The sequence below is a fragment of the Martes martes genome (assembly GCF_963455335.1).
Source record: "Martes martes genome assembly, chromosome: 14".
NCBI lineage: Eukaryota > Metazoa > Chordata > Mammalia > Carnivora > Mustelidae > Martes > Martes martes.
Window position 1 is genome coordinate 34,790,133 of NC_137902.1, and position 25,000 is coordinate 34,815,132.

The 25,000-nt window shown below is 38.3% G+C and overlaps 1 protein-coding gene across 1 annotated transcript in view; it reads right to left on the minus strand.

Moving 5' to 3' along the window:
* The window catches only part of BTAF1 (B-TFIID TATA-box binding protein associated factor 1), a 97,474-nt gene extending 73,028 nt beyond the window's left edge, over positions 1 to 24,446 (minus strand). Inside the window, exons 1-4 of the mRNA XM_080823317.1 lie at positions 24,120 to 24,446; positions 9,928 to 10,051; positions 4,892 to 5,006; positions 2,062 to 2,208 (exon numbers count right to left, since the gene is read on the minus strand). Coding sequence (XP_080679443.1) covers positions 2,062 to 2,208; positions 4,892 to 5,006; positions 9,928 to 10,051; positions 24,120 to 24,133 — 400 coding nt within the window. The 5' untranslated portion in view covers positions 24,134 to 24,446. The remainder of the gene's footprint in view (positions 1 to 2,061; positions 2,209 to 4,891; positions 5,007 to 9,927; positions 10,052 to 24,119) is intronic.
* Positions 24,447 to 25,000: the final 554 nt, after the last annotated feature.

Here is a 25,000-nt window from a genome sequence, read left to right on the forward strand (position 1 = left end):
AACAGAGAAGGAGACAAACCACAAGAGACTCTAACCACAGGAAACACACAGGGTTTCTGGAAGGGAGTTGGGGTTGGGGATGGGATAACTGGATGTCGGGTATTAAGGAAGGCACTTGATATAATGAGCACTGGGTGTTATAGGCAACTGATGAATCACTAAATTCTACCCTTGACACTAATAATACACTATATGTTAACTAAATTGAATTTAAATAAAAATTTTTTAATTAAAATAAAAATAAAGGGGCGCCTGGGTGGCTCAGTGGTTTAAGCCTCTGCCTTCGGCTCAGGTCATGATCCCAGCGTCCTGGGATCGAGCCCTGCATCGGGCTCTCTGCTCAGCAGGGAGCCTGCTTCACCCACTCTCTCTCTCTCTGCCTGCCTCTCTGCCTACCTGTGGTCTCTGTCTGTCAAATAAATAAATAAATAAAACCTTTAAAATAAAAATAAAATACAATGTCCTAGAACTCTCTATAGAGCTATTAAATCTGAATCTCGAGGATAAGACCCAAATACATATATTTTTTTAATTTTTAAAATATTTTTTATTTATTTGACAGATAGAGATCACAAGTAGGCAGAGAGGCAGGCAGAGAGAGAGGGGAAAGCAGGCTCTCTGCTCAGCAGAGAGCCTGATTTGGGGCTCGATCCCAGGACCCTGAGACCATGACCTGAGCTGAAGGCAGAGGCTTTAACCCACTGAGCCACCCAGGCGCCCCAATACATACTTTTTTTTAAGTGACAATGGTGACACTGACTTTTACTCCTGAATAAGGGCCAATGATCTCTGATATGAGTACAACAGTAAAATCAGTAAACAAAACTTACTGTTTAGAAAGAATTTTTTTCAAATCACAAAGTTTTTTAAATGACTTCTACCTCCCTTATTAGAAAAACTATGCTTTTCTGGAACTTAACCAAATTCTCCTCTTCTTTCCCCAAAATAAGTAAATTACAATTGACCCTTGGACAACACGGAGATTGGGGACATCGACGCCCAAAGCAGTTGAAAATCTGTGTATAACTCTGACCCCTCCAAAACTTAACTACTAATAGCCTTCTGTTGATCAAAAACCAATAACATAAACAGTCAATTAACACATATCTGTACATTATACATTATGTTCTTAAAATAAACTAAGCTAAAGAAAACATTAAGATCATAAGGAAAATTAATTTACAGTACCGTACTGTATTTACCAAAAAAAACCTTGCACATAACTGGACCTGCACATTTCAACAACCTATGTTGTTCTGAGGTTAACCAGAGATCCTTCGATAGAAACCATATTAAGCAAGAGTAAATGGCTGTTTGACATTTTTTTTAAGATGAACGAGTGATCATTTCATTAACTTAGCTAGATAGATGTGTCTGAGTAATTAATTTTATTAGCAACAAAAACTGTTCTGTTTTGGTTTTAGTCAAAAGAGCAACTTACTTACAGAAACCCATTAAAAACCATCATTTTTTCTACTCAAGGCATCAATTCTGAATGGCCAAAAAATTTATTTTATATCCAGATGGATTCTGTAAGTTTAAAGACAATGGGACGATTTCCTATCCAAGATTTATCTTTCCATTTTTAGTGTTTACTCTGGTCACCAGCATGAGATCCAATTATTTAAATTTTTAAAACACATGATAAAAAGAAAGCTGTCATAAAGCCTCTCAAATGTCCAGAATTATGAAAACAGTATCAAAAACTGTACTAATCCTGGCTTTTAAAATTTATTCAACCCAGGCTCTCGGGATACACTTTATGATTTCTCTATTATATAATAAAATGCCTGCTGAAATACTAATATGTAACTATTAACAATTTATAGATTATGGTATTCACTTAAAAGAAGGAAAATATTCATATGTATAGTTTTAGAACAAATACTTTTGCTTATCTTCTCCAACCAACATTCCTCTCCTTCCCCAACAGCAAGTGTCTATCAAATTATATTTTGTAACATCTATTAAGATTTTGCATGACTGATATGTAGCATACAAAGTAATAAATCAGCCTGAACACAAACATCTCAGACTTTCTTCTACAGGACTACTACATACCTGATTTTTCATCTTGTACTTCAAATTCTGCACCAGCAGATCCCAAAAGTGATGCCCCATGCTGTAACAATCTACATATATCAAATCGGTCAAAATTCAATCGATCTGTAGTAGGTGAATCTTCCATAGCACTTTCTGAAGTAGATTCTAAATGAGGTTGAAAAATATTTAATTCGATCATAAAGCCAAAGTGTAGAATGAAAAGAAAATAGCATTACCTGGGGTGGCCGTGTAACATTCTAAGGAAAAGTAAAAGGCAGAGGAAGTAGAAAAGCTATTGTGGATATATTTATGATCAGCTCTTATTTATGAATAAACTATTTAATTGGTGGTTCCTCTTGTACAAACTATGAAAATGTCGCTGGGTGTATGTATAGCTGTTTTTCATTACAAAAGCATGAAGAAATGGATCCCATATTGAAATGTTTGTTAAATATTATATTGTATTGGGACGCCTGGGTGGCTTAGTCAGTTAAGCATCTGCCTTCAGCTCAGATCACAATCCCAGAGTTCTGGAATTAAGTCCTGCATCGGACTCCTTGCTCAGTGGGGAGTCTGCTTCTCCCTCTGCCTGCTGTTCTTCCTGCTTGTGTGCATGCACTCTCTCTCTCTCTGACAAATAGATAAATAAAATCTTTAAAATACATATCTCCATTTACTGTTTAAAACTTTTTTTTTAAAGATTTTTATTTATTTATTAGACCCAGAGAGAGAGATCACAAGTAGGCAGAGAGGCAGGCAGAGAGAGAGAGAAGGAAGCAGGTTCCCTGCTGAGCAGAAAGCCCAATGCAGGACTCTATCCCAGGACCCTGAAATCATGACCTGAGCTGAAGGCAGCGGCTTAACCCACTGAGCCACCCAGGCACCCATCCATTTACTGTTTAACTGTTTGAAAATACTACCACGGTAACAGACTGAGTTCATCATAGCGCTAATTTGGAAAACAAACAGATTTATTCATATAAAAGCTAATAAGCATCATTCGTCCCTACACCTAAGGAGTATTTATGATATGAAGCAACTATTCATTCAAGAGGACTCCTCATAACATGAGCAAATTAAAATCTCTTGGTAAATGCTAAAATTATTTATTCATCCGAGGTCTAAAAGTATCATAAAATGTTTTGCGTTCCTCCCCCCAAAAAAGGTTATGCCATTATAAATTTTTAAATATATTACCTTGTTCACTTAGCTGTTTGTTTAGCTAGTACTTGCATATAATCCATTTATTAAACTAAACTATAATTATTTTAATTTTTTCAGTGATGACAAGCAACCTTACCATAAATTTTAATGCTGGTTTAACTAATTTAATGTTTTATAAAAAGCATCTGAGTTCTAATATCTCTATATACCAAAATAAGCAGGGAAAATAAGCTAAAAAAGAAAGAGCTCCTTTCTAAAACAAGTTATAACTTCTAGTTACGTATTTTATTTGAGAGGACAAATTAATACAGTCTCTCAACATAATAGGTGCCAAATAATTAAAGCAAAAATTTCAGACAAGCTAAAATGTATGATAAAAGTGATGTTATCAAAGTGACTTGAAAATGAAATCAGGTTGCACCACATTAAATTTTCACTTAAGGGACGCCTTGGTGGCTCGGTAGGTTAAGTGTCTGCCTTTAGCTCAGGTCATGATCCCAGGGTCCTGGGATCAAGTCCCACATCAGGCTCCATGCTCAGGGGGAGCCTGTTTCTCCCTCTGCCTGACACCCCAATTACTTGTGCTCCCTCCCGCGCTCTCTTTCTTTCTCTCTGACAAATAAACGAAATCTTTAAAACAATTTTCATTTAAGGATGCCTGGGTGGCTCAGTCAGTTCAGTGTCTGCCTTCAGCTCGGGTCATGATCCCAGGGTCCTGGGATCAAGTTCCACATTGGGCTCCTTGCTCAGGTGGGAGCCCGTTTCTCCTTCTGCCTGCTTCTTCCTCTGCCTACCTCTCCCCCTGCTTGTGCTCTCACCCTCTCTCTGACAAACGAATAAATAAAATCTTTAAAAATTTTTTTTTCGTTTAATTAAAATGTATACCTTTACACATTTTTAAAAGCATATGTTCATTTTTAAATATTGTTTCAGGCAGTCAGAAATGTAATTTCCACTAAAAGACATCTAAAGGAAACATTAGAAACTAAAGACCCCTCCAAATACCCATACATAAATGTGCTTAAATTTGGAAAATAATTACACTATTCTCCCAGCAACAAGAAAAAACACTGCTTCAAATATTTACACTGCACTGGTTTAGTTTCTTCTTTTAAGACATAAATTCCTGAGAGAAGCAATATCTCTTTAAATCAAGCATACTGTACAGTTAATAATTTTAAAAATATATATGAAAAAATAAAAATAAAAATATATATGAAAACCCTGTACCCCTGGGGCTAATAATACATTATATGTTAATCAAAAATAAATAAGTAAAACAGATTGATTTTAAAAAAAAAAAATATATATATATATATGAAAACATAGTTTATCTAGTAGTTATTTAAACGCATGGGGGAAGAGGCGCCTGGGTGGCTCAGTCAGCTATCTACCTTCGGCTCAGGTCATGATCTCAGGGTCCTAGGACTGAGCCTCACATGGGGCTCTGCACTCAGCAGGGTGTCTGCTTCTCCCTCTCCCTCTGCCCCTCCCCATCCTTCACATGCACTCTGTCTCAAAGTCTTTAAAAAAAAAAAAAAAACCATGGTGAAATCACTGACAAACTGTATCTGAAAAAATTAAGCCTTTAAATTAAAACTGAAATTCTTATTAAAATATAAAATGTATAGTCAATTCTATAGGTAGATATTTACTGCAAACTATTTTTACCACTTAAAAGCACCTTGTTTGGTTCTTGGTACTGGATTCCATTCAGGTACATTTTTCACTATAGCTTCAACAGCTTGTCCTGCTGCAATCCGGGTATCCCAATTTGTGCTCCTTAAATATATCAACACCTTAAAAAATTATAAGATAACATAGTTATACCAAAAATACTGTTTGTTCAAAGTAGCCAGAACAGAGAAATACAAATTTACTTGTTATTAATTTATAATTTAGCAGCTGTTGGGACTTTACATAAAAATTTATATAAAACACCTTGGAGCTATTATTTACAAATTCTATCATTCACAGGAAATATCACTATACCTTAAAAAAAAGGAAACAGGAAACTTTTAGTTAAAAAAATACTTAATACATTTAAAAAATAACCTACCTTTTAATACAGTAAAAAACAAAATGTTTATTTTCATCAAGTCCCATTACTTAAGGCAAAGGATTAAGTTGTAAAAACTAGCAGAAAGAACAAATGAGTTCAGCAGGACTGGAAGATAGAAGATCAATATACAAAAATCAACTGTTTTGCTAAATGCTTTCAATAAACAATTTGAAAATAAAATTTTTAAAATCCCATTTATAATAGCACCAAAAAGCATAAAATATCTAAATGTAAACTTAACAAAGTACAAGACTCATATACTGAAAACTACAGAAAAAAATCAAAATACCATTGAAAGAAATGAAACAAGATCTAAATAAACAAACACAAAGACACCTCACCTCATGTTTGTGGATCTAAAAATTTAATACTGTTGAAAGCAATACTCCCTCAATTGATCTACTGATTCAACAAAATTTCTATCAAAATCCTACCTGAGTTTTTTTGCAGAAATGGGCAAGTTGATCCCAAAATTTATATGGAAATGCAAGGGACCGAGAATCACCAAAACAATCTTGTTAAAAGAATAATAAAGTTGGTATACTCACACTTCTTGATTTCAAAATTTACTACTAAGCAACAGTAATCAAGACAGTGTGGTACTGGCAAAAGGACAGATACATAGACCAATGGAATAGAATTGAGAGTCTAGAAATAAAACTGTCTATGGTCAACTGATTTTCAAGAGTGCCAGGACAATTCAATGGGTGAAAGAATAGTTTTTCTACAAATGGTGCTAGGGCAACAAAATAATTATTGTGAATGCCTAATACCATACACACATATAAACAAAATAACTCAGAATGAGCCAAAAGTCTAAAAGTAAGATCTAAAGCTATATAATTCTTAGAAGAAAACACAGGGGTAAATTGTTGTGACCTTAGACTAGGCAAGATTTCTTAAATATGATCCCAAAAAGCAAAAGGGATATGAAAAAGGGATAAATCTAACTAAATCAAAATTGATAACTTTTATGCTTCAAAGGGTACCATCAGGAAAGTGAAAAGACAACCACAGACTGGAAGAACATATTTGCAAATGAAACACCTCGTAAGGAGCTTGTATCCAAAATATATAGAGAACTATTACAATTCAATATTAAAAGAACAAATATCCCACTTAAAAATGGGCAAAGGAGGGGCACCTAGGTGGCTCAGTGGGTTAAGCCACTGCCTTCAGCTCAGGTCATGATCTCAGGGTCCTGGGATCGAGCCCCGCATCGGGCTCTATGCTCAGCAGGGAACCTGCTTCCTCCTCTCTTTCTGCCTGCCTCTCTGCCTACTTGTGATCTCTCTCTGCCAAATAAATAAATAAAATCTTTAAAAAAAAAAATGGGCAAAGGAGGGGCGCCTGAGTGGCTCAGTCGTTAAGCGTCTGCCTTTGGCTCAGGTCATGATCCCAGGGTCCTGGAATCAAGCCCCACATCAGGCTCCCTGCTCAGCAGGAAGCTTGCTTTCTTGTCCCTCTCCCACTCCCCCTGCTTGTGTTCCCTCTCTTGCTCTCTCTCTCTGTCAAATAAATTAAAAAAAAAAAAAATGGGCAAAGGACCTAGGGGAGCCTGGGTGACTCAGCTGGTTAAGCATCTGCCTCTTGATTTCAGTTCAGGTCATGATCTCAGGGGTTGTGAGGTCAAGCCCCACACTGGGCTCCACACTGGACATGGAGCCTGTTTAAGATTCTCCCTCTCTCTCCCTCTGTCCCTCCCCCACAAAAAAAGAAGAAATGGGTGAAGGATCTGAAGAAACAGTTCTCCAAAAAAGATATACCAAGGGTCAATAAACATGTGAAAAGACGTTCAAAATCACTAGTCACCAGAAAAATGCAAGTCAAAACTACAATTACATATCACTTCACACTCACTAGTATGGGAACAATCAAAGTCAGTTAATAACAAGCATTGGCAAGGATGTAAAAAAAAATCAGCTCTCTCATACACTACTGTTAGGAATGTAAACAACGGAGCCAGCTTGGAAAACAGTCTGGCAGTTCCTCACAGAGTTAAAAACAGTTACTATATGATCCAACAATTCTATCCACAGGTATAAACCCAAGAGAAATAAAACATACACCCCACACAAAAACTTGTATATGAATTTTTATAGCAGTATTATTCATCGAAGGCCAAAAAGCGGAAACAACTCAAATGTCCATCAACTGATTAACAGATAAGATGTGATATATCCACATAATATATTCATATCATATCCATAAAATGGAATATTATTTGGCAATAAAAAGGAATGAAGTAATGAAACAAGCTTCAATATGAAAGAAACTTAAAAATATTAAGTGAAAGAAACTGGTTACATTTATATAAAAATTTTCAGAACTGGCAAATTTACAGGCAGAAAGTAGATTAGGGGTTACCTAGGACTAGGTATGGGAGGGAGAGTGATGGAGAATTACTGCTAATGGGCATGAGGTTTCTTTTTGAGGAAATAAAAATGTTTTTAAAATTACATTGCAGTGATGATTGCACATATCTAAAATCATTGAGGGGCACTGGGCTGGTTCAGTGGGTGGAGCATCTGACTCTTGGTCTTCGAACTGTAAATTCAAGCACTATACTAAAAATAAAATCTTAAAAAAAAAAACTTGAAAATAAAATCTTAAAAAAAAAACCCTAAATAAAAATCTTTAGGGCGCCTGGGTGGCTCAGTGGGTTAAGCCTCTGCCTTCAGCTCGGGTCATGGTCTCAGGGTTCTGGGATCAAGCCCCACGTCGGGCTCTCTGCTCAGCGGGGAGCCTGCTTCCCCCTCTCTCTCTCTGCCTGCTTCTCTGCCTACTTGTGATCTGTGTCTGTCAAATAAATAAATAAAATCTTTAAAAAAAAATCTTTAAACAAGTAAAATAAAACAACTGAATCACACAACAAGGAGTTTTAAAAACAAAACCAAAATGCAGCAGGAAAACACTGAGGGGAGAGAAGAGAAGGTAAGAGGGGAGAAGGTACAAAAGACAAACTCTGCCTCTTTTGGAACTATTTGATGACAGCCAATATGCCATGATCTAAGTTAAGAAGACCAGAATTCAGAAGGCTGGAAATCTTTCCTCAGTTCAGCACAAATTAATTCTGTTTCCAGTTTCAGCTCATTCAGGGGAAAACCCTAGGGTGAGAAGAAATGGGTATGCCTCTCTATACCCTACCTTATGCATGAGTAGAATAGTGTCTAATAAATGTCCCTCTCCACTCTGAGAACATGGAGCCTGTGGATATCAAATCGCTGTCTCTTCATCTACATATTGGTTAGAAAGTTCTGATAATATTTAAGTTGTAAATATACTGGAAAAGACAGTTACTGTCAGCCCTCATGATGGGAACCATATCATAGAGATTTGTATATTCACAAGGTCTTAGAACTCTTACTCATATGAATCAAGAAGGGACAAATGAGAATGAAAGGAGGGGATAAGGGGCACCTGGGTGGCTCAGTCGGTTAAGCATCTGCCTTTGGCTCAGGTTGTGATCCTGGGGTCATGGCATCAAGCTCCGCATTGGGCTCCCTGCCTGCTTGGTGGAGAGTCTGCCTCTCCTCCTTCCTCTCAACCCTTGCTCATATGTTCTCTCCCTCTTACATAAGTAAATAAAGATAAGTAAAGAAAGGAAGGAAGAGAGGTAGGGAAGGAGAGAAGAGGGGAAGGGGGAGGGAAGAAATGGTGGGTGGGTGGGAAGGAAGGAAGGAGGGAATAAGACCAGTAGGAAGAAAGGGACCTTGGGATTTCCATATTGTACCCCAACCCTATCCTCTATTCCCACCCTCCTTCTAATCCAAGCCCCCAACACACAAAGCACTCCAGTTTTTACTTCGTATGCCAGAAAAAGATTTTATTCAAGATTTATTTATTTTAGAGAGAGAGAAAGAGAGAACATGTACATGCACATGAGGAAGGAGGGTTGGGGACAAGGGCAGAGAGAGGGAGTCTTCAAGCAGACTCCCCACTGAGGTCAGAGCCCACATGGGGCTCAATCCCACAAACCAGGAGATCATGACCTGAGCTGCAACCAACATTTGGATGCTCAACTGACTGAGCCACCCAGGCACCCCTGTATGTCAGAGAATTATTAAACACATGGAAAGTGTTGCTTACCATTATCAAGCACACTTCTACAAGCCCAGAGTTCAGTAAAAATACAGTCATTGCTTAGGGAAAGAATATAGGCTAGTATTTTGAAAACACTGATCCACCAAAGCAGAAAACCTCCACTTTCAAACAGGTGGTAACTTAAAATGTAATAACTAGTTTCTCATATATTTCCATCATTTCCCGTGAGTACTCAATCCACTTTAAGACTGTCAACTATGGTATAATTACTAGCCGTTAGGAACAAGTCAGACCACTAACAAACCAGATTAACAACTTAGTTCATTACCAAATTGGGTCAGATTCAAATTTGTGCCATAGGCAAAAGGTTATATATTGTCAAATCCCTTAGATAATTAAACTTGATGTAAAAAAAAAAAAACAAACCAAAATACTTTAAATCTTGTGATAAAAAAGAAAGACCAAATTAAAAAAAAAATCTGGAGAAATAGTAAGATAGTTAATGGAATTGGAAGACCACAAATTGCCACTAAAATAAGACAATTTCTATTGTTCTATTCCTTTCCACAAATTTCTACAATCGCTTTATACTAAAATAAAAAAAGAGTTCTTACTTTAGATAAAAGATTGTTTAGTTCATGGGGATGAAGCTTTACCACTTCTCCAAGTTGCTGTGCAGCAGCTTTTCTTGTAACTGGAGTAGTGCCAGTATCCAGTAAGATAAAAAGACGGTCAAGCCTAAAATAACAAAAATATGATGATTATTCTGAAACATGTTTCCTCATAGGTATAAGTTTAAGTCAATAAATATATTGAGCATTTATGAACGAAGAAGACCTATTCTAGGGCTGTGGGAGAATTTCTACGATTAAGGAACCTGTAGTTGGGGGTAAGGTAAGCAGGAAGGCAAGTACACAAATAATTAGAATACAGGGGACGATAACATATGTGTCAGAAAGGAAGTACAACGTGCTCTGAAGAGTGGGAACAGAGGTAATAAATACTATATATCCCCAACTGTGTAATACTGAAAAGTCTTCATGAAATAAATGGTGTTAAGAGATGGACCTTAATAGGCTGACTATGAAGGTTGGGTTCAAGAAAGCAATGGAACTGGAACTCTATTTTAGGAAGATTAATCTGGCAGCAGTAAGAAGCATGAAGTGTAATGGACGAAAGCTTTAAGAGAGTCTTAGGTTAAAAGTGCAGACCTAAACTACCATCTAGGCGAGAAGCCTAGAAAGAAGTTGGGAGTGGGGTGCCTGGGTGGCTCAGTCAGTTAAGCAGCTGCCTTTGGCTCAGGTCATGATCTCGGGGCCCTGGGACACAGCCTGGAATCAGGCTCACTGCTGTGGGGGGGGGGGTGGTCTGCTTCTCCCTCTGCCCTCCCCCTGCTCACGTGCACACTCTCTGTCTCTCTCAAATAAATAAATAAAATTTAAAAATTAAAGAAAAGAAGAAATTGAGAGAGAGGCTGCAGACAATAAACACACATGGTACAATAACAAAATGTCAAGAAAATTAAAAGACTCTCAGACTCTGAATCTTAGAAAATAAAGATGTCATTTTTAAAATGGGAAGAAACAGTGGAGAAAATACCATGGGAAAAGTTGGTAAGTTTACTAGTGGCGGGGACAGGATAGCTAGGAGAGACCAAAAAGGATAGCTGGAATAGAGATCTTAAATTCAGGAAGAGTTGAGATTAAAGGTATAAAGGTATATGAGGCCATTTGTATAGAAGCGACAAATATGGCAATAAATAAGATCTCTGAGTAAAATGTTTCCAAAGGCATATAGCATAACGGCATCAATTCTAGAGCTACAACACCACAGTTCAAATTCCAATTCTGCCATTTAGCCAATGAATAAAGCTTGGAATAATATCACAATGCCTTATACCTGAATAGGTAATAAGAAATGGAACACTGTGTTACTATTATTTTGGAATACAGGAAAATCCTAAGGTTTTAGAAAGGCAAAGTCACAAGTAACTACCACCAACCATCCACATATCATAATAGAAGTCTAGCTTTCCTATCACACTACTAATTAGGCTCAGTGAGGCAAAATGAATGCCACAGGTAATGAGAAGAAGGCAGCTTCATACTTCATATATAGAATAAATGGGTACTTTTAAAAAGATGGGAGGATGGGGTCCAGTGGGTCAGTCAACTTAGCATCCAACTCTTAGTTTCGGCTCAGGTCATAATCTCAGGGTGGTGAGATGGAGTCTGAGTCGGGTTCCACACTCAGCTGGGAGTCTGCTTCTCCTCTCCCTCTGCCCATCCCCACAACTCGCACATGTGCACTTGCACACTCTCTCTCTAAAATAAATAAATAAATTTGTAAAAACGTTTTTTAAAAAGATGGAGGATGACAAGGGCAAAGTTAAATCCTATATGAGGGGAGATTTAGTGAATATATTTCCAAATTTTATCTAATAAGAAATAGAAAGTAAGGTCCCAATGAAGCTCCTATTTTACTTCTGGGATTATTTTTCTATCACAAAGAGCTAAAAAATTACACAACAAAGCTCTGAAAGCCTTTTATAAGAAAAGATAAAGCTTTAGAGGCAGATGAAACGGACAGGATTGTTCTTTACTTTTTTCTGGTAGTATTTATCAAACTAGCCAGTCACTAATAAGCACAAAATCATTTTAAGTAATAAAAAACAGAACTAAAATACATCTTTTTCGTTCAAGAATGCTAAAAGTACTATAAAAAGTTTTTAATTGCTTCAGAACAAAACACTAAGAGGTAAGGTTCAAATTTATAGTTAAGGGTATGTAGGAAGGACAAATTTTAAGAAAAATATGTGAGGTAATAAAAAAGCCAGTGGCATAAACCAGAGTAATATAAGTTTTCTGCTTCCAATATACTGAATGGCACACAGAGTGATTATAAAGAAATTAATTTTTATAAGACATGCAAAAATTAATTTACTTTATATATACAGACACATCCCACTTGCTAACACAGTATTTCTCCTTATTAATTCAGGGCCATCTAAATACTTGCCTTTACCCATCATTCATCAGGTTTTGCTACAGGATTTGGTGAACAGTGACTTAGAGACAGTAAGAAAAGGGAGAAAAAAAATTTTTGACAGCTGGTGTTATTTAAAAGTTCTAAGACTAAGTCCCTTCCCCATAAAATGATTTCCCTTACCCATCCCTTATATAACTCTCAGAATTCCCCTTGAATTATTTTCATCTTTAAATCAAGTTGTGACGTTGGGGTGCTGGGTGGCTCAGTGGGTTAAGCCTCTGCCTTCAGCTCAGGTCATGCTCTCTGGGTCCTGGGATTGAGGCCCACATCCGGCTCTCTGCTCAGCAGGGAGCCTGCTCCTCCCTCTCTCTCTGCCTACTCGTGATCTCTCTATTCGTCAAATAAATAAAATCTTAAAAAAAAACAAAAACCAAATTGTGATGTTAAAGTTCATGAGAATCATCTCTGAACCTCCACAACAAACATCTGCATATTGCTGTGACTGTATGATTTTGTCCATGAAATTTGCAGAAAGAAATTTCAGACAGGGGCACCTGGGTGGCTCAGTATTTATGCAGCTGCCTTCGGTTCATGTCATGATGAACCAGCGTCCTGGGATCAAGCCCCACATCGGGCTCCTGCTTGGCAGGAAGCCTGCTTTCCCTCTCCTAGTCCCCCTGTTTGTATTCCCTCTTTTGCTCTGTTTCTCTCTGTCAAATAAATAAATAAAATCTTTAAAAAAAAAAAAAAAAAAAAAGAGGGGCGCCCGGGTGGCTCAGTGGGTTAAGCCTCTGCCTTCAGCTTGGGTCATGGTCTCAGGGTCCTGGGTCCTCAGAGCCCTGTGTTGGGCTCCCTGCTTCGCCCTCTCTCTTTGCCTGACTCTCTGCCTACTTGTGATCTTTCTCTCTGTGTCAAATAAATAAATAAAATCTAAAAAAAAAAAAAAAAAAAGAAAGAAAGATATTTCAAAACATCTGGGATGCCTGGGTGGCTCAGTCAGTTAAGTATCTGCCTTCAGCTCAGGTCATGATCCCTGGGTCCTGGAAGCAAGCCCTGCATTGCGCTCCCTGCTGAGCAGGGAGTCTGCAACGCCCTCTCCCTCTGCCCCTCCCCGCTGCTTGTGCTCTCCCTAAAATAAATAAATAAAATCTTTACAAAAAAATCTTCCATATTATGTGGCAGGCAAAATTATCAAAAATTAAGTAAGTTTTAATACAAAGAACAGGTTAGTCTTAGGTCAAATTTATGCTACTTTAAGTGGACTTGCTGCATGTATTCTTTATAATAATATCAGGCTCAGGGCACCTGGGTGGCTCAATCACTTAAGCATCTGCCTTCAGCTCAGGTCATGGTCCCAGGGTCCTGGGATTGAGCCCAGTGTCAGACTCCCTTGCTCAGGGGTGAGCCTGCTTCTCCCTCTCCCTCTGCCTGTGCTCCCTCTGCCAAATAAACAAATAAAACAAAAACAGTATCAGGCTCTTGGGGCACCTGGGTGGTGATTTGATTTCGGCTCAGGTCATGATCTCCAGGTTGTGAGATCTAGCCCCGTCTCTGGCTCCAAGGTGGGCATGGTGCCTGCTTGAAATTCTCTCTCTCCCTCTCCTGACCCCTCTCTCTCTCCCACTCTTTAAAAAAAAAAAAAAAAGAAAGAAAGAAAAAGAAAAATCACAGTATTGGGCTCTCTTATATGTACACAGTTTACATAGATTCAGGACTTTCCTCCAGAAAACTGGGGCAAAATGGAAAACTAGACTGGAAGTTAGGAGACTTTTAGAGGTCCTACTTCTGTCACATGTTGGAAGACTTAAGAAAGTTAACTTCAATTAACCTCTTACTTTGGAGGGTAAAACTACATAATTTAAGTTTATTTTACAGTTTTGCATCATTGTGAGGTTTGGTTTTTTTTTTCACTTTTTTCTTATGTAACATTTGTCATATCTTCGACTTATTTGATGCCAAGTTCCTTAGACTTCACCTCTGGAAAGATTTCAACTACTACATAATTCTTTTTCCATTACAGAGATTCTGTTTTGTTTTTTAAAGATTTTATTTATTTGTGTGTGTGAGAGAGAGACTGTGTGTGCACACAAGCAGGGGGAACAGCAGGCAGAGGGAAAATCAGGCTCCTCTCCAAGCAAGGAGCCTGATGTGGGACTCAATCCCAGGACACTGGAATCATGACCTGAGCCGAAGGCAAACCCTTAACCAACTGAGCCACCCAGGTATCCCAGACTCTGCCTTTTTGATCAAAAGCAAAACTGGCTGCAAAATGAACACTGTAAGGAAGTGACAATACTAACCTGTTTATAAATCTGTGTGTAAAAAGTTAAAAGAAAATGGACAGTTTCCAAAGCTCTCCCCAATCATTTCCACTTTACTCAAGCCCCAAATACCATTCCCTATGCCTTAAAAAGGAATGGACTACATACTTCACTGAGTGGATCTCTAGCCTTTGGAACACAAATTATCTTAAGTTCTCCCCTCACTATCTCCAAAGATTGCTCTTTACACTCATCCTCTATTTCAAATGGAAAGACTATCCTCACCCCCCTTCAAGGCTTAGATATTATCCCACTGTTTCCTTGATACCATCCCCTTCTATCTTCATTCAATTATCTTTTCTTTAATGCCTTAAATCACTACCTTATTAACCCATTCCCTTCTACCTTCAAATATGCAGAGTTCTCTAAAAAGGAAATAAACTGCTTGACCTTCATCTTCTAGCATGCTTTTTCTTTTTTATTGCCAAGCATTATGAACAAATGTTTAAAATCACTTCTTTTGGGTGCCTGGGTGGCTCAGTTGGTTAAGCCTCTGCTTTCGGCTCAGGTCATGATCTCAGGGTCCTGGGATGAACCCCTGCATCAAGCTCCCTGCTCAGTGGGGAACCTGCTTCTCCCTCTCCCTCTGCCTGCTGCTCCCCCTGCTTGTGCGCGTTCTCTCTCTCTCTCTGTCAAATAAATAAATAAAATCTGAAAAGAAAAATCACTTCTTTTATTTCCTCACTATACACAATTTAATCCTTATCAGTTAAGTTTCTATTCTTCTCTTCTACTGAATGGCACACCTGATGGTCACCAATGAACTTGTAAACTCCAAATTCAATTTCTTTTGGTTAAGTCCTATTTTCTTGACTCTTCTATGACATCTGATATCAGCAAGTACCCCATTTTTAAGATACTTTTTTACCTAAGTTTTCACATTATATTACCCTGTTCATATCTGAATTCTCAATTCTTCCTCTGGTATCCCTAACTCTTAATATGTACATTCTCCCATAATCAATCCTTGGCTCCTCACCTCACCAGTTTCCTGAGGAAACTATATTGTTACTTGTTTCAACTATAACACAGCACAAATCATCCTCAATCTAGTCCATCTGGGAGCCACAGTTTCAACTGCCTGGTGAGCTTAACTCCAAGGTAACATGATCGTATTGCCAGACTTCTTCCTAAAACATCTTTTGATCAAATTATTACCTTACTCTAAAACTGTCAATGGCTCATCACTGCCTATCAGATAGTAATCAAAAACAAGTAAGTACCTACCCAACATGGACCTTTTTGATTTTCACAATTTCTTCTATACCATTTTCCACTTGGAATGTCTTTTCTTGGCTCAATTTTTCAACTAGCTCCCATCCATCAAGATTTAAAGTCCTTTACCCTCTTGAAACTATCTCAGGTTGCTATATCATAGAGATTAATTCCTCTTCTGAAATCTACATGAATTCTCATCTTGAATAACCATTTTGATATTTGTTATGCTCTTCTGGGGCATCTCTTAAACTAATTCGTCCCATGATGTCTTATGCTCATGAGGCGTCACTTCCTCCAATGATTCTTTTTCTCTGCCACAATACTTTGCATAGTGCCTCTGCAATATCTTTGCTCAGTATTAAAACAATTCTTTAGTTGGTATTTACTATAATTAAAATTGTAAAGAAAAGTGCAAGTTTCTTAGGGCCAAGTTTATACATCATTTTTAAGTAAAGAAAGTGTGTGCTAAAAAAAAAAAGTGAGCTATATTAGAATTTTTTTTGCTTCCTTTGAGAAACACCGTTAATTTATAATAGCTATATTATGTAAAAACAAGTTATAAAAATAACAGAACTGGGGTACCTGGGTGGTTCAGTCCGTTAGGCGTCCAGCTCAGGTCATGATCTCAGGATCATGAGATCAGGCTCTGCCCTGGGCTCCACACTCAGCAGGGAGTCTGCTTGTGATTCTCTCTCCCCCTCTGCACCCTTCCCCACTCCCCCGCTCACATGAGCTCTCTCTCTCTCATAAATAAATCTTAAAAAAAAGAAAAACAATAAACAAACAGAACTGATGCTAAGGTAATGTTTCAGTAAGTGATAAGATCAGCCCAGCAGTATTCCAGCATTCAGAACATCAAGGCAGTTATACCTGCTCCAAAGAGCAAGATGAGAAAGAGACCATGAAGTAGGCACTGTATTCCTTCAAAAATCTCCACCCTTCCTAAACTTTCCTTTAGTCCCCTGCTACCCAGCTTCATTAGAGCCACACTCCTGGCCTTTTGACTCCTCTCTAACCTAATGCTGATCCTGTCTCATAGCCACACAATTCCTCTTGTCTCTCCTTTATGCAAAGCCTTTTATTCCAATGCCGCGTCATGTAACCTCTGCTCCTCCAGCAGCCAACTGTCCTGGGGTAACAGATCAGATCACTCTCTCACCTAATCCAGGCCTATTTATCCTCACATCTTCCACCTTGGTGGTAACCAAACTTGCCTCCTTGAATAGAGGAATGGGGATATAAGAATACGCCTTTGGTTTTTTGAAGATCTCCCATCCTCTATCCAGAATAGCAGAATAAACACCACACAAAAGGAAGAACAAAGGGATGAGCAGACCAGGATCTGACAAGAGGGCAACCCGACCTGTTACCCCAATGTAGCCAGCTATGAGGCAAGCATCACGGCCAGGACACAATACCAGGAAAAGGCTGGTATGGCGAACTAGTTGGGGAAAGGGCCAGGGCATGAGACAGGGTCAGAATTATGTTGGAGGGCAGGTAGGGCCCTTGGTGAAGGAGGGTGTGACAGAAGCTAGGTGGTCAGAAGAGAAAGGAAGTTAAAAGAAGGGCTAACTGAGGAAACACAGTACTTACCACAATACTTCTTTTGGCTAAAACTTCTCTTGCAGAACAGCTAGTAGGAAAAAAATGCCATTCTTCATTCTTTGAAGGATAGATAGATGGAGGAGAAAGAGGGAATAGATGTCAAGCTGTATGAAAGGTACCAAAGACTGGAAGAATAATTTAAATAGAATATAAGGCAATTATATTTGACAATATCTACTGGTTATGAATTTACTGATAAGAAATCTGGCCCATTTTCAATCTGGATCTTAATTCAGAAAAGAATTATACAAGACATGATTCACGTTTTGTTTACCAAACTATGACTTCAGGCAATTGCTCTAAAGACTGAGTAGAAAACGGAAAGAGAACATGAAAGTTTGCAGAGGTTATGCTGGCAGCTACAATCTAACCCCTCTTCTCTTCAGCTGTTTGCATTATGATAATTCATGAAATAAACATATAAAAAGATATGAAAAGAAATCACAGGCATTTTGAACTATGTCCTAGGTTACTACTTCATCATTAACAAACAAGTACATGCTGCATTTCCATTCCTAAACCATCTGAAAATTAAAAAAAAAAAAAAAAATGTACAGGGGTGCCTGGCTGGCTCAGTCACTAGAACATGCAACTCATGATCTCAGCATCGTGAGTTTAAGCCCACATTGGGGAGCAGAGATTTTTTTAAAAAAGTATAAATATAACTTCTTCAATCTACTTCCGACCTCCGTATTCTTAGAATAAATTTAAATTTAATCTTTTTGAAAAACAGTATAAGGTCAACTAGTAGAACACTTCACAAGGAAAGCTATGTAACCTTAACTAAGAATTATCAGTCAAGTTTGTCCATTTTGTAATGCATTTTTTTTTACATTTAACAAAAGTACAGTAAAATTTAAAACAGAAACTGTTTGAATTTTTTTACTTTTCTGTGTGACTTAGGGAATAAGAAAAGAAAGTAAATATCTAATATAAACACTGTAGTAAGTTTCATGTATTATCATTAAGTAAGAAAGTTATGGTCAAAATAAACAACTTCAAAGAAATTCTCTAGACTGATGTTTTTAAATGTATACCTTCTAATTTATATTGTGGGTAATTTGAAACTATGCTAATGTTATATTCTTTCAACAAGGAAGAGTAAGACACCACACAGTACACTGAGAATCAATATGAAGATGTGAAACCACATGAAAGCCAGGTGCAAAGCCAGGTGCATGCCAGAATAAACTGTATTCCCTCACTTCCACACTAGAACGTTAATTCCTTAAAATAGGGACTCTAGGGGCACCTGGGTGGCTCAGTCGGTTAAGTGTCTGCCTCCAGCTGAGGTCATGATCCCAGGACCTTGGTATCAAGCCCAGCACTGGGCTCCCTGATCAGCAGGAAGTCTGCTTCTCCCTTCCCCCATCACGCTTGCACTCACACTCTCTGAAACAAATAAAATCTTTAATTTTTTTTTTTTAAATGGGGACTCTATCTTTGTTCTCTGCTGTATCTCTAGTAGCTAGAACATAGAAAGTATTCTATAACTACTCATTAAATCGATGCTGAAATAGTACAACCAGTTATTTCCTTTAGGACATTTTTTTCCAAAGTCTACTCTTGATCCACCCATCAAGCTACAGCCTTTTGCATGACTTTATCTTAAAGATAAAATCTAGGTTGTTCAGAAGAAATATCTGTTATTTTAAAAGTTCATACAAAACTGTGCACTTTAAAATGGTTAAAATGGTGAATTTTATGTTATGTGTATTTTACCATAATTTAAAAACCAAACAACAAAATGCTTTATGTAAGTACCCTGAGGAATAAACCAAAGAAACAGGGAGGCATTTGCCATACAGACTGAAATGTAAAAGCTTCCATATACCTCTTCTACCTTTCCTGGCTTTTAATTATGAAATATTTGACATATTAATATTTGTAACAGTTCTGCCAATCCTATAATTGATTGAAATTAGCAGTAATGGAGGAAGAGGCCTAACAAACACAAGAAACCTGAGCTGTCCTAGACATCATCAAGATCATTTTATCGTTTTCAGTCAGCAGGAAGGATCCACTGGAACCTCCCCAAGAAACTTCCCTGTGTTTGGTAGAACAGGACTATTGAAACAATGTTTCTCTAAAGTATCAGCAATAGGGAGAGAATTAACAAAACTGAGCAAAGTTCTGATCAAATGTAGCAATTTGTTTCTTCCATAAGAGGGTGTGCTCCCTTTTTTCCAGAAACCTTTCTGAACATTGCATTATTTTCAAATGCAAAAATGTCACAGACCTGAGAAACAGTTTCTAATAATGCAGTCAAATCATAACTACTGTCTAGACATTTTAGACATGGCCTCTATTGCTTGGATCACTGAGGAAGAATATTTTTAAATTTATATGATCAAAGGAAAACTATGTTCCTATTAGCTAATCAATGTACAAAAGTCACCTCAACCAGTTATGGCATAATCTGGCAAAGGTATGAAAAACAATCTTAAACACACATACACACACACAAACCTGTAGTAAGTCATGGTACTCAACACTGCCACAAATTCACCATCTTCTGTAATAAACATATCTTAACAGTTCCTCTAAGGCTGTCTTTACTGTTGACGGCCCAACCCCAATTGGAGAAAGGCTCACAAAGCAAAACAGCATTATTCAAAGATTTAACAGTGGCGCACCTGGGTGGCTCAGTTGATTAAGCATCTGCCTTCAGTTCAGGTCATGATCCCAGGGTCCTAGGATCAAGCCCCACCTCAGGCTCTCTGGTTAGCAGGAACCTGCTTCTCCCTTTCTCTGCCATTCCCCCTGCTTATGCTTTCTGTCTTAATCTCTGACAAATAAAATCTTAAAAAAAAAAAAAAAAGAAAAAGCTACGATGTACTATACGTTCGCTAACCATAGTAAAAAAATAAAAATTTTAAAAGATATTTAACAGTTACTATTTCAATTATTTGCAAGGAACACTGAAAGCTGTAATATATATTAATTTGTCTTTTTGCTGAGGTTGGTTTTGTGGGAGCAAATAGCTAGTAAATGAGCTTAGCTGACCTTCCAACATTCACATCTCAAGGGCAACATTGTTCTCTACTCCTACATTTGTATATTTGTCTCTTTTAAGGGTCTAAGGGAGTCATACATTTTTTAGTAATACTTCACTGCATTTTACAGAACTTCAAATGCTATAACTATATTTGCAATTTTAAAGAGTTTCAAAGTTTATTTGTTTGCAAGATTTAACTCTCCCAGAAATCAAGAGTTGACCGTGTATTTGATAATTTGCCACATTCTTACAATTCAAAGTATGATAAAACTAGACCTTTATAAAACTATTAAGCAGAGTCTAAAAAATTTGATCACACAGAGTGCAAAGTTGTATTATATCTAATTTGGATTATAAAAGGCCACACTATCACAGAATTCAATATGCTACACACTTTTTAAAAATAGTTCTGATAACATTGTGCTTTTTAAAATTATAATCCTGGCTAATATTCAAAGGTATAGCGAAAGTTTGTCTTCCTAAGGAAAAACTATAGCTGAACTATTAAGGACTCACTGAAAAAACACTGGGAATATTCTACTACATTCATAAACTATGATAAAATTATGACAGCTACTAAAATAAGAAACAAAATCACTCGTTCGTTTAAAAAAGTGTGTAGAGCACCTACTAGGACCCAAGCACTCTCCTGGGAAGAGAAAGATCAGACATACTCCCTTCTCTCCAGAGTGTACCTAAATCCAAGCAGGGAGAACAATTAAGCAATTATGAAATATATAATGACTGACAGAAGTACATATTGGTGCAAGTAACTCAGATGAGGTAAAACCAGAGAAAGCTTCCCAAAGTGACATATAAACTTATACTCCAAAACTAAGGTTACCCAGACTTGGGGTGAGGTGTGGGAGGGAAAAAAGGAATGTTCCAGACGTAAAGAATGGGAGATGAGAACAGATTCAAAATGAAAGGGGGAAAGATGGAGAGAACCTGACACAAGGTGAAGCTAAAAAGGTGACGCAGGAACCAGATCACAAAGAACCTAGTAAGATAAGTCTGTTACAGAATTTGGACTATATGCTAAGGCAAAAGAAAACATCGAAAGGTTTTAAGTAAAAAAAAAAAAAAAGACATTAACATTTGCATATTAGCAAAATATGGCTGAAGTGAAGAAAAAAATTAGAGATGCCATGGGAGGTAAGAAGAACAAGTGGCTGCTGTTGCAGGTGTCTTGGATCAGAGATGATGGTGGTACAGAGCAAGACTGTGGTAACTGGTATAGAAAGAAAGACGACTGGCCAGAGAAAGATTAGAAAAATAGACTAACAGGATTGGATTTGGTAACTGGCTGGATTGGCGGGAAGAGGAGAGAGAGAAAAATCATTTATTATTCCCAGATTCCTGAATATGGCAACTGAGGGAATGATGGTACCAACTAACCATTTCCCTTCTGTTGGAAATATTTACAAGGTCCTAAAAATATTACAGTGCAAAAAAATATTTTAGATTTGATTCTGGCAAATATAATTTTTATCTCTTGAGCTATCTTCTACTTATTCCGCATAAAATATTCAAATGAGTCTGTATTCTACAAGCATACACCAATAAGAAAGGAAATTCAGTTAGTAAAGAAACATGCTTACTGTATGTAGAAGAGCAGTTTGAAATTAAAGTTTGCTATTCGAAGTGAATCTTCCAATAAAAAAAAGTAAGAACTAGGGCTAGGGGGTGTGGGTGGCTCAGTCGTTAAGCAGCTGCCTTCAGCTCAGGTCATGATCTCTGGGTCTTGGGACTGACCCCTACATCATACTGCCTACTCAGCGGGAAGCCTGCTTCTTCCTCTCCCACTCCCCCTGCTTGTGTTCCCTCTCTCGTTGTGTCTCTCTCCGTCAAATAAATAAGTAAAATCTTTAAAACAAAAAGGCAAGAACTGACAGTATCCCCAAAACGCAGAAGGTGTCTCAAAAGTGTCTTTCTTGGACCATGATATTACCAAATTATACACAGGAGTAGCTTTTACATAAAACCATGACAGATTTTGTTTTGTTTTTTTAGGATTTAACAGAATTTTGGCAAAAAGAATCTACATAAAAAAGAGCACTACCCTTTGAAATCCAATGTCAAGAACAAAAGGCAGTAGCTTTCAAAACCCACTCATTCATTGAGAAATTTACATGCCCTAAACTTCTGTAAATAGATTAGCATAGGCCAAGCAGATTAGTTTCTCTTTAAATACTTTCATTTTGTCTCTATAAAACTATATCCAATACTGTGAAAACAGTCTGCTCTAAGAGGAATTTCAAGAGCTAATCTTGATTTTTAATATTTTTATTAAGTAAACTCTCCACACAACATAGGGCTTGAACTCGCCACCCCTAGATCAAGAGCCGCATGCTCCACCAACTGGAGTCCCAGGAGCTACTCATTCTCTTAAACACTGTATCACCTAATAAACAAATCTCTTATTAAGTTGCTGTATCAATGTATTTATAACATATATATATTTATATAGAAGGTAACAAATTAGAGAAGATACACTTTTCAGTATTTACAAAAAGTTAAACTACCACTTTATTCTCTCAAGGTAATTTTATATATCACAAAATAAGACTTTCCTCACACTGACTGGATTCAATTAACCTATGAAATAAAAATTAGATGCTCTCTCCTACAGGTATCTAGCAATCCCCTTAAATCAATTCCCATGGACTTCTCCCACACGCTACTTCATCAGTTATCTAGTGAGTCTGTGAAGAATGGATTATCCTTTTGGCTTGCAAAACAGACAGAGCTTGCTTGAGCACCTACTGTGTCAAGAGAATGAATTTCAACTTATTGTGAAAAATGAATGAAAACTATTTGTTTTCTTAACTGTCATTACTTCCTTTAGTCTATTTGATAGAAAAACCCAGTTCTCATGAAAACTTACCTTATCAACTCTAGCGAACTTGGTGATTCCTGACTGGTATCATCAGAAGGACCATCCCCTACTGACATTTCCAAAATCAAACAAAATCAATCAAAACAAAAAGTTTTCTCCCAATTCTTGTCATATTGGAGGAAAAGACTTTCCGCCCACAGCTATACGTCTTATTGGCTTTTCTACAGTTTTCCCAGACGTTTCTGTTGATCGGCAACATTTTAAAGTAACAAGATTTATGCTATCTTTCACGCCTTAGTTAAGAAAGACAGTGCTAATACAATAACTTGCCAAAGATTACAATGCTGACGACTGAATGTTTACTGCTAAACAAAAGAATTATACTCTAAGGAAAAAGTCCTCAGGAAAGAACATACCCTTAAAGCCATAAATAATTTCTAACATAATTAGAAGTTCACTTGGATAATAGTAATTCAAATCTTCCAGACCTCGACAGTTACTACCAAGTTTTCCCATGAAATGGAGGTTAGGGATCAGCCTTAGAAGCACTAAGAGAGGTAACAGGCTCTAGAACTGAAAGGGGGAAGAGAAACCAGAGAAGAGAAGCATGGTGAGGAAAGAGAAAAACTAGTTCTAACGTGGCACAGGGCACAAGAAAAAGACGTTTCTGAAGCCCAAACCCTCAGAGACCGAGAAGCGAACTCCGAAGTCTGTGGAAGAAGGCGCCCAAGCCCAGTGACAATGGGAACCGCTCCTTTCTGGGAGTGAGGGCACCGAGAGGAGACCGTGCCTCGCCTGGGCTACCTTCCTGTCCTCTCTTAAGGAGCGAAGACCCACCTGGAGACCGCCATGGCCGGGCGCCGGCGGTTCGGATCTCCCCGCGAGCTACGCGCCGCACCGCTGAGGCGCTAGTTTCCAGAAAGCAGAGCGACGAAGGCCCAGGCCCCGGTCAGAGGGGAGCGGCCGGTGCGGCGCGGGGCGTCCCGCCGTGAGCCCTTGAACATCTGCCCCGCCGCCTGCCCGAATTCGTCCCTGCGGCGGCCGGGGAGCAAGGGTCTGAGGCGGCGGCGGAGGCGGCAGTCCTCCGACCCGCACCACTTCAAACCGGGGGCCCCCAGCCCCGCTCTTTGCTGACGCAGGCGTCGGCACGCTGGACTGAGCGTCAGCGCGCCGGAAGTGACGTCAGCTCACCGCCACGGCCTTCTCTGCGCGAGTGAGGCGAAGGCGTGAGGGTGGTTTCTGTTTGGCTGCGTGCACCCGAAAGAAAAAGTTTGTGGCTATCTGTCGTTAACGAGGCAGGAAGGATAAATAAGGGTACCCTTATTTCCTAGAGAAGGAAAACAAGGCGATTTAGCCAAGGCTCTGGAAATTCAAAAACTTGGTATCTAATTCCTTACTTCCCTGGTCCTTATCCAACCAGACTGCTAGAGAAAACACGATCCCGAAGACCTTAGGTGCTCTATTCGAGGGGGGAGATGCCAGTGGGAGGGGTGAAAGCAGGGAAGATCTGCTGGGGCACTTAGGACACGGCTCCAATGTTAGCCATATTCGCCAGAAGTTCCGCATAGCTATCGTAGGGAAGGTCTGCCAGCTATTTTGCCAAACCCAGTTTGTTTTCTCAGCTGTCTATGTTGTAGATAAAAAAAAAACGATGAATTTCTCAGTCCCGCGTAAAAATTACCGGCCCCCCACCACTTTTTTTTTTTTTTTTTTTGGCT